The 13,660-nt window shown below is 35.2% G+C and overlaps 1 protein-coding gene across 2 annotated transcripts in view; it reads right to left on the bottom strand.

Annotated features, from left to right (window-relative positions):
* Window positions 1-1,479: 1,479 nt before the first annotated feature.
* Window positions 1,480-13,660, bottom strand: part of LOC150102144 (uncharacterized) — a 138,960-nt gene continuing 126,779 nt past the window's right edge. For both annotated transcript variants that reach the window (XM_090399207.1, XM_090399208.1), the window contains 2 exons: window positions 6,343-6,421; window positions 1,480-4,693 (listed from right to left, as the gene is read on the bottom strand). In XM_090399207.1, coding sequence (XP_090255333.1) covers window positions 2,177-4,693; window positions 6,343-6,421 — 2,596 coding nt within the window. In that variant the 3' untranslated portion in view covers window positions 1,480-2,176. The remainder of the gene's footprint in view (window positions 4,694-6,342; window positions 6,422-13,660) is intronic.

The raw sequence follows: 13,660 nt of genomic DNA, 5'->3' as shown, positions 1-13,660 counted from the left end.
TCCACATCACTACTTGAAATGGACTCCCATAAGAAGTATATCTCTAAATTTGGTTTGATAATATAGATACTCCCTCCTTTCCCTCTCTGTTGCTTGAATAAATAAATCCATCTGTTCACCGGGCATCCACAGATACCATATGGTCACTCTGATGCTCAGTGGTGTGCCACAACAGGTCTTGGCATGTAATCCTGTTGCATGCTTTTCTGGAGGCTTCAAACTCTCTGAAGATCAATCACTCCACACACACACCATTTGTCCATCTCATTGATGGTCTACCCCTTCCTCTTTTTCCAGGAACTTTACCTTCTATTACTGTTCTGAGAAGTCCTCCTTCCATCCTTTCAATATGTCCAAAATATTTTAACTTTCTTCTGTCAATATCCTTAAAGTTCTACTGATATTTTCTAACACCCATTCATTTGTATGCCTTTCAGTAAATGATATCCTCAACAGCCTTCTGTAGCACATCTGAAAAGCAGCTATCCTTTTCTTATCTGACTTCTTTAGGTTCCAAGTCTCACATCCATAATCCTCAACTTTGTTCCTATGGAGATAGATCCATCCTTCCAGATTTTAGAGCTGTTTTAGCCATTCCTAATCTTCTTCTGAATTGCAATTCTTCACATTAATAATGGATCCCAGGTACTCAAACTTGCAGACTTCCTCAATTCTTTCTCCATTAGGGTACACTTGTTTCTCAAGAGCTTCCCTGTTTGCATTTCCTTTGAAAATCATGATCTTTGTCTTGAAGTCCTCTGTTATTACTGATCTTGTTAATTTTATCAAGAACTTGTCCTAGTTCTTCCTTGTCATTACAGAGGAGAACTATGACAAATTCTTGATAAAATTAAAGATTAGTAATAACAGAGGACTTCAATTCAATCCTATCAAGACAAAGATCACCATTCTCAAAGTAAATACAAACAGGAAAGCTCTTGAGAAATAAGTGTACTATAATGGAGAAAAAATTTTAGGAAGTCAGCAAGGTTGAGTACCTGGGATCCATTATTAATATGAAGAACTGCTGTCCAGAAGATGTGAGAAGAACATTAGGAATGGCTAAAACAACAATCAGAGACTTGTCTATAATCAACATATCTCAGGTTACTAATCAATCTCACTTATCGTAATTCCTGTCTTCAGCTCATCCAATGCTTCACACATGATGTCCTCAGCATAGATATTAAGCAAGTGAGGAGAAAGTAAACATTCTTGTCTAACTCCCTTTCCAACCTGAAGCCAACCAGTTAATCCAAAACCTGTTCTTACCATCGTTTCTTGCTCACTGTACAAGTTGGATATCAACCTGACAGTGTGTTGAGAAAAACTGATTCTTTTCATTACTTTCCATAGTTTCACATGCTGAACAGTCAAGAATAAATAAAAACAGTATAAATTATAAATACCACAATAAGAAATTACACAATGAAGTGAAAAGCAGTCAGGAAAAATAGAAAAAAAAATCTTACAAATCAATAAAAACATCAACAAACAGGGCGTGATTTTATTGTGCATCAAAAAACACATAAGTACAATATAAAAAGATCCATTAAAAATATTTACATTATCACTTATGCAACATGATTAAAACCTATTAAACAAGAAAGTAATTATTCTATAAATATCTTCTGTAGTCTAATTACAGAATTATTCAAACACTTCCATAATTAAAAAAAATTAAAATATAGAAACCATGCAGAGAAATGGTGACCAAATTACATGTGTAGGATATCAACCAATCACATGCACGTTTATATTACAGTTTATTTTATATTTCTTATACCAGAAAGTGCAAAACCCAGGGGAGTACATGATGCTATAAATAAACGAACCGAGTAACCGAGTAACAGAGTTCATTGCCCAAGATTATATGTAAAATACAAAAATAACTATTTACATATGAAAAATATTTCTTCAGTAGTCTGAAAGAAAAAGAAACTGGCAGTGTATGAACCTAAAATTTTATCCCCAGAATTCAACGAACGAAGTAACTGGATAAATTTACAGATGTACTTAACTTTGATACAAATCACTTTGGTAATGAAATCCACTATATTATAAAGAGAATATTTAACACTAACTTAGCATTAGAAAATGGATGTCTCTCAGAATGATGCAAGCTCTTGCTTCTATAATGCTATTATGATTCTCAACCAGATTTATTTTTATCTTTTTACATGTTTACTTCCCATTCGTCAATCATGTGGTTGCCTCTCAGTTCTTGAAATGCAGAAGGAGAAAAATATTCACGTAGTTTATGTTCAGTATTTGGATTCTTAATGTGACCTCCTGTTACAACTTTGTTCATGAGAGAAGGCAATTCCCATGGTAACTGCAACTTATGGAGGCGTGGAGAACGACGCAAAGAACCACCGGACTCATTAACGTATGAAGAATTTTCTGCAAGAGAAGACACTGTGGAGTTGGAAGTTTTAAAAACAGAACTACATTGTTCAGATTTTTTTAGGTCATTAATTTTGCTTAAAGGTTCCAAACTATGTCTAGTTTTTTTCTTTGAAGATGCTGCTGATGAACGTAGAAGGATTTGTTCAGATGATGATTTTCTCAATCTCGAGAAACTGCTTTTTGATGATATACATGTGGAATGAGGTGAATTTTTTTCCTCTTCTATACATTTAGAACTGATATCCCAATTTGAAGGTGGTGATTTTCTTTTGAATGCTTTATCCTGTAATTTTGGAATTTTACTAGGCAGCAGTGATGTGCTAGTAGGTGATGACAATGTGCCAACATCTGGTGTGAGGTTTTTCTCAATTGCCCTTTCAGATATTACAGAACTAACTGGTGTTCCTCTTCTTTTAGATTTCATTTTTCTATTACTTGGCACTTGAGGTTCCTTAAAATGGAGATCGTCATTTTTTACAATTTGATGATTTTTTCTTGGAGTCACATTGTCTTTTGCATCATCCCTTCCCCAACATCGAGGGGTTTCGTGATTATTCACAAAAATTCTGGGAATATGAAGTGGGGTAGAAGATGTTGATGAAATTCGCCTAGGGATACGAGATGGTGTACAAATAACTGGTTCTTTAGTGGTAATATCATTATATTTTTGAACATTTGCCTGTACCATACCTGCATTTCTAATACGTAACATTATGATACTCTCTCTTTTTGTGCCTTCATCTATTTCGGACTCATTGTTTTCAGCACGAAGATATTTATCAGCACAATCCCAGTTGTCTGAATGCCTATTAGATGATTCGTTCTTGCTATGAGAAATCAACTCATTTGTTTTGGTGTCAAACGTGCTATCAGCTGTCCTTCCTTTTTTGTTAGGGGGACTTTCACTCCATTCTTCAGTATATAATTCTGTGCAACTCAACGATTTATTCATATTATCAACTGGTATATGCTGCCTGACATTTCGAAGTGACAAACTTTTAACCTGCCTATTCCTTGAACTGGTGGTAGGAGTATGAAACTTATCAATACATTGTTGACATTTAATTCTGGGTGTATGTTCTTTGCAATGTGATGCAGAACCATTTGACACGATGGGTGATGAATTACTGGATGAAGGACGACTTAACACAACTTCAAGTGGTTCTACATTACTTGTGTTCATGCTTCTAAAACAAACCTGGCTTTTGCCTGAGAGTGAAGGGCACTCTATGAAACTGCAGTCCAGCTGCAACTTATCACCAGGGCTTGCAGATTCATTTGTAGAACATGGCAAGGGAGTATAAGATTTGCATTCAAAATCTTCACATAACAATGGAGAGGGCTGAGCTTCAAAACCGCTACTAGAAGAATGTAGAGATGCTGCAGGACTTTTTTCTGCAATTTGTAGGTCTATTCTAAGCTTATTTTCATATTCTGTGTTTTGATTATTGAATAATTTTGTTTGCGAAAGGCTAGGAATTAATTTTAACTGGTCTCCAACTAAAGAGTCATAACTATGTTTTGATCGAAAGGATGAAGGTAATCCAGTTTTAACAGTATTTGGACGCCCTCTACGAAGAGAACTCTTTTGAAAGGAATTTCTGTGATCTATATGAATATTTTCTAGTGAAACTAATTTAGCAGATTTAATTGAAGTTGGAGTGGAAAGCCTGCATGTTTCTCTATTCATTTCTGGTGTATCAGAAAAAGATTTCCCTTCTAATAAACTAAAAGAAATTAAACTTCGTCTTTTATCCCTATCCTTATTCCTCATTTTAGGTGCTAAAGTGACGTTCTCAGATGAGCAATTCTGAACAAGTATTTGTTCATCCAAACTTCTACGATTTTTCATGTGGCCTGCAATTTTTTGCCCATCATTGGAGTCCAGCAAGTCTTTTGATTCCTTATTCATTGTGAAAGTGGTTGAGCGTCTTCGTGTACTTCTCACCTTTCTCATGTTTGATGGTTCAAAGCAGGAACCATCTTCATATGACATTTCTCTTTCAAAATTCTCTTGCATCTTCTTTATTTCTTCTTTCATTTGCAGCCTGGGAGATCGTCGATAACTACTTTTAGAAGGTTCTGATTCTAAATGACAGGGAATTGGTGATTTCACAGATCTCCGAGATGATTTTATCATTTCAGAAGAGCAAGATAATTTGGTTTTATTAATTACACGATTGATTTGTGTACATTCATCTTGAGGTGAATCAAGAGTTAATAATTGTACTTTTGGCACAATTTCTTCATTCAGAAAAGGTGTTATGGGATGGTGATTTCCAGCCTGTAAAAATTAAAAAGAATTTGCTTATTAAATTCATGTTTCTTACACAAGAAGTTAGATTAACTTAGTTTTTGCTTACAAACAAATTAAAGTTATGAATACACAGTATCTCATCTTATTTCATCCTTCATGTGTGCATAAATCAAATGAACCAGTTTAGGACAGTTAATCTCATCTCTGTAGCCAGTTATATCTATAGCCTTTTGAGATACACACTGCATCAAATGCTACTTTGTTAATATATTACAGAAAACAAACATTTTAATGCAAACCAATTTTTTTTTTTTTTTAGCAGAAATATAAATCACAGCATCATTTCTCCCTCATAGTTAATATTCTCTGAGGAATAGGGCTGATTCTTTTCTATAATACTTAGTCATTCACTGAACAATATGAATACAACTGGCATTTTTAAACCAAGCTAGACAAAGGTTTGCATTATGAAAGCAAATGTTTCAATAAGTGACTGCATATATAAAATAACAAGCTTGTTTCCACTTAGCTAATAAGTTGCATTGATATGTATTATTACACATAAGATAAAATAACAGGGATTATATTTTGTGTTTTAAGGTTTTCACTCACCAGAGTCACTTAGGGATATGTTTTTTTTTTAATTGATAATCATATTATTACCGTTAAGTATGCCACAACATAGCTTGGTTTATGTTTGAATATACTTAAAAACTGAAAAGAGCTCAGTAGAAGTGCCGTTTGCATTCTACGGCACTTGACTGCACAAAGAAAGATTTGGTGGTTCAAATCCAGTTACTGACTAGAGGAAATTTTTCTAAGCCTTTTTTCGACTGATTCCTGAATTAGTCGATCTCTGGCATGGGCAAGGTTTTTATCTCCTGGAAACTCTGGTTTTTGTCCCATAAACTCAAGAAAATCGGCCAATGAACTCGCACTATTTTCAGACATATAAAATATTGTGTTAGGATTAGGGACCGGTAGATGTCAGCACTTGCTAACCACCTTCTTCACTGCATATCAATTAATTAGTGATTGCTTCAGGCCAGCTATCTCTGATTGGCCACCAGTGGAGATTGAACTGCCCACTCAGTCTCCAAAAGTTAGATAGGGCTGAAATGACCTCACCTACTCCCTATACACGAACAAAAAGGCATTAGCTGAGCTGATGATAAAAAATACTGAAATGTGGGGAGAGGAAGGGAAATTCAAAATTGTAAATTCAATGCCCAATAATACATAGATTCACGATTTGATTCTGGTTACAAGTTTCTTCCCGTATAATGTTATTTATTGTGATCTCTAAATACACAAAATATAATTGTATTTGATGTGGTAGTGCATTCTGGATCACAGAAAGTTGCACTGTCTTATTTATGCATTTTATACCAACTATTGGAAGTGATTTGCACAATGTAATGTTCAAATAATCACTTTACTACTGTTAGTTTAATGATTAAATCATTGCTACAATGTTAATGTGTTCTTGTTCTGCACTTAGTGTTCTATTGGTAAATAACTATTACTGTGCTTTCCTTCTGTTTGTTTATGATTTAAGGTTTTTCCAAATGAGATAACTATACACAGCAGAATTTATCCTGAACGAATACAAAATAGCAAAAAAACATTTTAAAAAGATTTATTTTTTTAATAATGGTATTATAAAAGAAACTTACACCCTCACATGGCTGCTGTTCCTCGTTTTTCATATTTCTTGGGCTTCTTTGGTAAGTCTTCAAATAAGGACTCTTTGACCTTTAAAGATATTCAGCTTATTAGATATAATAATAAATTATAATAATTACAGTTTACTATCCATTTAGAAATCTTAATATCATGACCACCTTATGGGTAAAATATAACTGAAGCCAGTTGTAAATGCTCATCCAAGATAAGTATTTTAATAATTTTTAAATTAAATTTAAAGACGAGCAGCTTCAAACTATCTTCACATGTAAACTACCACAGGGCCAGCAAAGTTGAGGCCATGGTCTTCCCTGGCTCAACTTTATGCTATTTGTAAGATCTTGCTTATTATTATGATTATATTGCACAGGCACCTGCATAGCGTAGAGTCCTAAGACTCATCGTGGGAGACATAAACTATCAACACAATATCTATCATACTTCTCCTTGAAAGTGGTGAATGAATGGACTGGATCACCTGAGCTGACTGGCAATCCATTCCATTCATTCACTCACTCACTCACTACTCTCCAAGCAAAAAAAATCTAATATCCATGCCCTTGCTGCTAACCACACTCTCACCCAACTCCATGTCGGTAAGATGTGTCATCCCTGGATGACACCTTGTTCTGTCCCCTCTAGCCAAGTGCTGAAACATTTCCTCTGCATCAATCCTATTAAAGCCTTTAAGTAACTTAAATGTTTCTATCATATCTCCCCCCACTTTCACCTATCAACTAACTTTTACAATCAACATACCCTCAATCTACATCAGAGGAATAATTTCACAGTCTGCTCACCATGTTGGTCATTCTTCTCCACCACTTCCTCATGTCCAAGAAATTTAGTTGACCAGATCAGAGAATGGTAATCCAGAGTTGTTTCTAGGCTTTATAAAGAGGAATGACAACTCTTCATCTCTGCTTGTTAGTGTGTTCTTCAGTAACCAAATAATACTGTAAGCTACCCTGGCTACTTCAGCAATATGTTCTCTAAACTTCAACACTCCATCTATTACTATCCCCAAATTCCTGGCTTTATCAATTTCCTGGAGTACAGTTCCCTCAATGTGGTACACAGTCTGTAATCGTTATTTCACAAAATGCATAACTTGACACTTTTCCACATTAAATCGACATCCATTATGTTTTGCCCATACTATCACAGTCTATTTAAATCATCCTGATTAACTATTACCCTACGAGACTTTGCATCATTAGAAAACAAGTGAATATTCCTTCAAATTATTTCTTATATATCATTTATGTACAAATTAAACAGCAGTGGTCCAAACACAGGGTGGCACACCACTAGTTACCTGCCTTCTCCTGGATTCTGCTCCTCCATATACAGTAGAATCTGCTTATTGTAATCGCAGATAATATTATCAATCGGCTATTGTTATCAAAATCAGTCAGTTCCAAAACACACCACTTAAAATGAATTAAAAATAATCAGTCTATTATAATCAAAGTTCAAAGTTATTGTTATCAAAATCCTCAAATGTTTAGCCTTTTGCATCTCAGAATTCTAAGGGTTAGTCAGAAGAAAATTTGACAAAGAATATGTCGAAATCTGACTTTTGTTAATCTTCCTTTAATCGTATTCTTCCATAAATCTTAAATCTTCGAGGCAAATGCAGGAGGTATAAATAAATAATTTAAATGTAACTTTTTGAGTTTATTTTTGTGCTCTCTTTCAGTAAGTGAATTTGACTTGAAGTTCTTGTTAAAACAGCCTTTAGCATTATGGCAGAAGCATGTAAAAAACAAAGAATTTTGGAGTGCTATGACAAGTTGTCCAAAATGAGTCACTGTAGTATGCGGCTGTACATTTAAAAATTTCACAACCACTCTGGTGTAAGATCTTAAAAAACAGATCAAACATTGAAACTTCAGCTTTTGCTAACGAGAACATGGATCTGAAGAGAGAGCCCGATCTGGTAAGGATACTCAAGTCGAATCAGCATTAAAAATTTGGTTAAGTAATCAGCTATTGTTATCAAAATCAGTCAGTCCCAAAATACACCATTTAAAATGAATTAAAAAGAATCCATCTATTATAACCAAAGTTCCGCTTATTGTTATCAAAATGTTTTCATGAAAAGAATGCTTCAATTAATGGGCTTTTGATGTGTCAAAAAGCAGAAGAACTTGCAAAAACAATAGGCAAAGAAAATTTCACCGCAACTGATGGATGGTTTAACAGGAGGAAAAAGTGGGAGATATTGTGTACAAGCGTATTCATGTTGAAGAGAAAAGTGCTGATTTTTAAAATTTTTTTTTTTAATCAGCTGATGCATGGATTAAGACCGAGTGGCCAAAAATTATTTCTGAATATTTTCTCGAGGATGCTTACAACAAACGAAACAGGACTCTATTTTCGTGCAATGCCCAAGTATACTTAATTGTTTAAAACTGAAAGTACTAAAGGATTTAGATCTTCAAAACAGCAAGTGACTTGTTATGCAAATATGAAAGGTGAGAAATGAGAGCTCTTGGTGATTGGAAAAAGTAAAAATCCTTGGTGTTTTAAAGGTGCCAAAAGTTTGCCTGTTGACTACTGTTCTAGTGCAAATGCTCGAATGACTAATGACATTTTCAACAATTGGTTATTTAAGTGGGACTTTAAATAAAAGCGAAAAATTGTCTTGTTAGTAGACAACTGCACTGCAGACACAAACAATTTATTGTTAAAGAACATCAAAGTAATTTTCTTGCTTTCGAACACTACATCGTTAATTTAACCGTGTGACCAAGGCATCATACGAGCTTTTAAAGCTTATTATCGCAGGAAAGTTTGTGCGAGAATTATAGCTGAACTTTGTTGAACTTTGGCAAAAAAGATTTCTCTTCTTGATGCATTGCATTTGGTAGCAAAGTCTCAGAGAAGACTATTGAAAACTGCTTCCGAAAAGGTGGATTTTTTTTTTTTTTTACGACAAACTCTGAAACTCCTTCCAAAGAATTTGAATATCTTACAAATGAAATTTTTGATAAAACCCCAGGCGGTATGTCAAAAGAAGAATTTGAAAATTGATTGGATATTTTTTATTTCGTATCCAAACACAAGTAGCATAGTAGTAAGTAGTTGGTACAACATGATTTACACCAAATTAGGATACATTACAATGAGATCAGCTTAGATTTGGTAGGTGGGAAATAATGATTAAATATGAAAATAGGAAACCATACATAACTTATATACAATAGATATGGTCAGATGTTCCTCCAGTATCTTGCACAATCAACTGCTCTTTCTGTGCAGAATATAAGGTCCTCTTTTGTGCAAGGTGATGGAAGAAAGGGGCAAGTAGGAAGGTGTTCCATGGACTGGGTTGTCCCACACTCACAATTGTCTGGGCCAGTGAGGTAGCCCCATTTGATGAGGTTTTGTTTGCAGCGTCCTGTCGTTTGCAGTCTGTTGAGGCTTTTCCAAGTATTCCAGTCCAAGTGGGCACCACGTGGAAGATGTTTGGCTATTGGAATAACAGTATTATTTTCAGGATACAGTGCAAGCCATTGTTGAAGTCTTGTCTCTGGGAGGTTTTTTAGGTGGTTCAACAGTTGCCAGGAAGCTATGTCAGGATCTTAGTCTTTGGGGCACTGCGGTCTGGCCGAATAGTGGGTGGCGTTCATACATTTGTCTGCTTCTTTCATCAGCTGAGAATGCAGATCTTCGAATTAAAGGCGGTGCAATACCAGCCATAAAACCATTAAAAGACCAGCAATACCAGGTCTTTTAGTGGTGTTGGTTTCAGGCATCCTGTAATTAAGTGGCAGCTTTCATTCAATGCTGGATCAAGTTTTTCAGCATGGCAGGATCTGGACATACTGGGAAGCAGCAGAAGATCTCAGTGTGTGTTAGGGTCTGCACCCCATTTGGAGGAGGTAAGCTTTCATAATATATTGTTTAGCTGGATATTGATAACTTATCCATATCACCAGTTTCATATCTATGTCCATTTATTACAATTTGCATAACAGAGTGTTCATTTGTGGTATACTGTCAAATGCCTTTGCAAAATCCAGCAGTATTATCGTATAGCCATCCCCTTTGTCTAACTCAACTGCCACTCTATTACACATAGTAGATTACTAATGCATGACTAACCCTTCACAAAGCCATGCTGCCCCATCTAGAGTATCATTCTTATCCACCTGTTCCTGAATTCCCTTTTTGACTTTTCCAGTACTTTTACCACCACTCCTGAGATACTGATTGGTCTATAATTTGCTACCACATACTCAGCTCCTCCTTTATGCAAAGGAATTATTTTGTCTTCCTTCCACTTTCTTGAGACTTTGTCATAGCTGAGACTTAAACAGCCTGGTCAAAGGCATCATCAGTTCCCCTGCACATTCTTGCAAAACGCCAGCTGATATCTCATCCAGTCCCACAGCCGTGTTTGCATCATTCACTGCAATATCCCAAGTAGCTCCAATTCATCAACCTCTGTTCTCACATCAGTCCCCGTCACCTGTCCCTAACAATATCTTCACTTGGATGATATACCCCTTGCAAAATGGTCACTCAGTAGTTCAACAATTTCACCTGCCTCTGTCACCTCTCTACCATCTGCATGCATTCAAGTTATCCTTCTATAACTATTCTCCCTTCTACTTGCCACATAATGAAAAAACTCTGGGATTTCCTTTTGTCTGTTTGGCTAATTTCTCATAATCTGATTTTGCCTTCCTTACCATGCTGATAATCTTTCTCCTTATATACTCTCCACAACATTTTCTTTTTTTTTGCAGCTCATGATTAATGATACTACTGATCCATCTGACTCCTACCTGATTTACCCTCCTGACCTTGGGTATATGGTGTGAGTGATATTGCTTCCTCCAGATACCCCTTGACTATTCCCCATGAATAGTCAAGGGGTATCTGGAGCTTGAAGCAATACCATGGCATAAAGATCTGTAAGAGATGAATGTTCACAGTATTGCTTCAAGCTGTCTACTAAATGTATTATAATCACTTGCCTTGTAGTTCCACATATACCACTTCTTAACTGGAATTTCCATGTTTTGCTACTTCCCAAGTCAAGACCACATGATCACTTTCCCCAGTTGGAGGCAGAGTAGCCACCTTAGTCACGGACAGATCTTCCGATCTTATAACATCAAACACTCTTGTACTCCGAGCTCCCTTCGTCACATTCAGCTTCAAATAATTATCTCACAGTAAGTGTATAAATTCCATTTCCTTCCTGCCAAGTGATATCTCCTCCTTACAATCTATGTCTCCAAAGTTGAAGTCCACCATAATAATTACTCAACTTGCACTCATTGTAATTTGCTGATGCATGTCTTCTATGTCATCCTGATATTCCCCTGGCCTATTATTATTGTTATAATGGAGTCAGATCTCTCATGAGTCTTCTGACTCCATGGAGATGGAGTCAGAATACTAATGAGAGATCCTATATTGATGCACAAACCATTATTCACACAACACCTATCATACTTCTTAAATTCATTCATGGACAAAGCAGTCTCAACCACCTCTGACAATGCATTCCACATATTCACCACCTTCCAAAGCAAAAAAATCTAGTTCTAACACCCTTATTAACCATACACACACAATTTCCAGAGATGACCCTCACTCTCTCCTTTCCTGCACTATACAGAAAAAAAGTCATCAGTATCAATCCTATAAACCTTTAATCACTTACAGTAGTATCTCGCTAATCCGAACCTTCCAGTAATCCGAACTGTGGTTCGAAAGGAAAAAAAGTTTTATTTATTACATATTATTATTTTGTGTACAATTCTTTTTATTTAATAATTATTATTTATTTTATTATTATTACAGTACAGTATTTTTTTTTCATACTGCCGATTGTACAGTCATACTGTAGGCCTATTTTGATTTACTGTATGTTCACATTTGCTTTTTTATACTGTACAGTACGTACTGTATTGTCGGCATGAATCACCGCTGTCAAGCGTCATGAAAAAACTGTGGCCTTTTAGAATTTATGAAAATAATTACGGTGATACACAGAAAGCGGAAATTCAAAACATGCATAATTTGATTAGAATTATAAATCCAATTGTTGAAATTTCACAAACAGATGTTACAGAATGGATCAGAGATAGAACCGAAAGTGAATTCGAAATTGAATTAGATGCTGAAATTATAAATATGATGCTACAGAATGAATTAGCAGATGATGATGACGATAAAGAATTTGAAGAAAAAAAAGTTAAAACATGAAGAAGCAGTTGACATTTTTAATATATGTATAGTAAGCAGAATGATACACCATTCCCCAAAATTTTATTGCTAATGCAGCTCAGAGAAGAAGCATTCGAAAAAAGTTTAGCTTCCAACAAACAAAAGAAAATCAGTAACTTTTTTTGTGTTGTGTACAAGAAAGTAATATATATATATATATATATATATATATATATATTTTTTTTTTTTTTTTTTTTTTTTTTTTTTTTTTTTTAACGCAAATTACGTTATATACTGAACTATGCAATTTTATTAAATCATAATCCTCAACAATCCAGGTACATACAAACTAAATTTTTTATTAAAATAAACATGTGTACTGTATTATTTTTTAAGTTTCATATTACAGGACAGAAGCATTTTTTCTATCAGTTAATTCATTTATTTACAGAATTAAATTGATGTATGATTAGAATCTGATTATTTTTGTCTTAAATGCTAGTTATTGTTGCCTCTTGGGGAGAAATTCGCTAATCCGAATGCGCTCGGTTTTTATTAGTTCGGATTAGCGAGATACCACTGTATATGATTCTATTATATCTCCTCTGTTACACCATCAGCTATTTTGAAGCCCACAGACCTGCAATAATCTTTGTCATTTCGCCTCTGGATTCTCTCCACCACTTTTGCTTCATCACCAAAGAATCCAGATGACCAGATCTGTGGGCAATAGCCCAGATGTGGCCTTATTGTTCCATTTTATAATGTAATTAATAACTTGCCTATTCCTGCTTGTCAGTGTGTTCTTCAACACCATGCAATTTAATGTACTTTGCAATATGTCCACTAAATTTCAGTTCTCTGTCCACAGTCACCCCCACCCCCCAAGTCCCTTGCCTCATCAACTGCTTGCAGTTTAATTCCATCAATATATACACAGCATATGATCTCATCTTCCCAGAATGTGTCACCTTACACTTAGCCATGTTGAAGTAGCCATTTAATTGTGCCCATACTGCCAGCATATTTTAAGTCATCCTACAAGATATCTACATCATCTTCATCAACTATTGATCTTTCCCAATTTTGTATTATCAGCAAGCAAATGGCTATTTC

The sequence above is a fragment of the Typopeltis vanoorti genome, chromosome 10 (genome assembly GCF_054136105.1).
Source record: "Typopeltis vanoorti isolate ZY-2024b chromosome 10, IOZ_Tvanoo_1.0, whole genome shotgun sequence".
Taxonomy (NCBI): Eukaryota; Metazoa; Arthropoda; class Arachnida; order Uropygi; family Thelyphonidae; genus Typopeltis; species Typopeltis vanoorti.
Note: the sequence above shows the minus strand (reverse complement) of the source record. Positions and strands in the feature narration are given on the sequence as shown.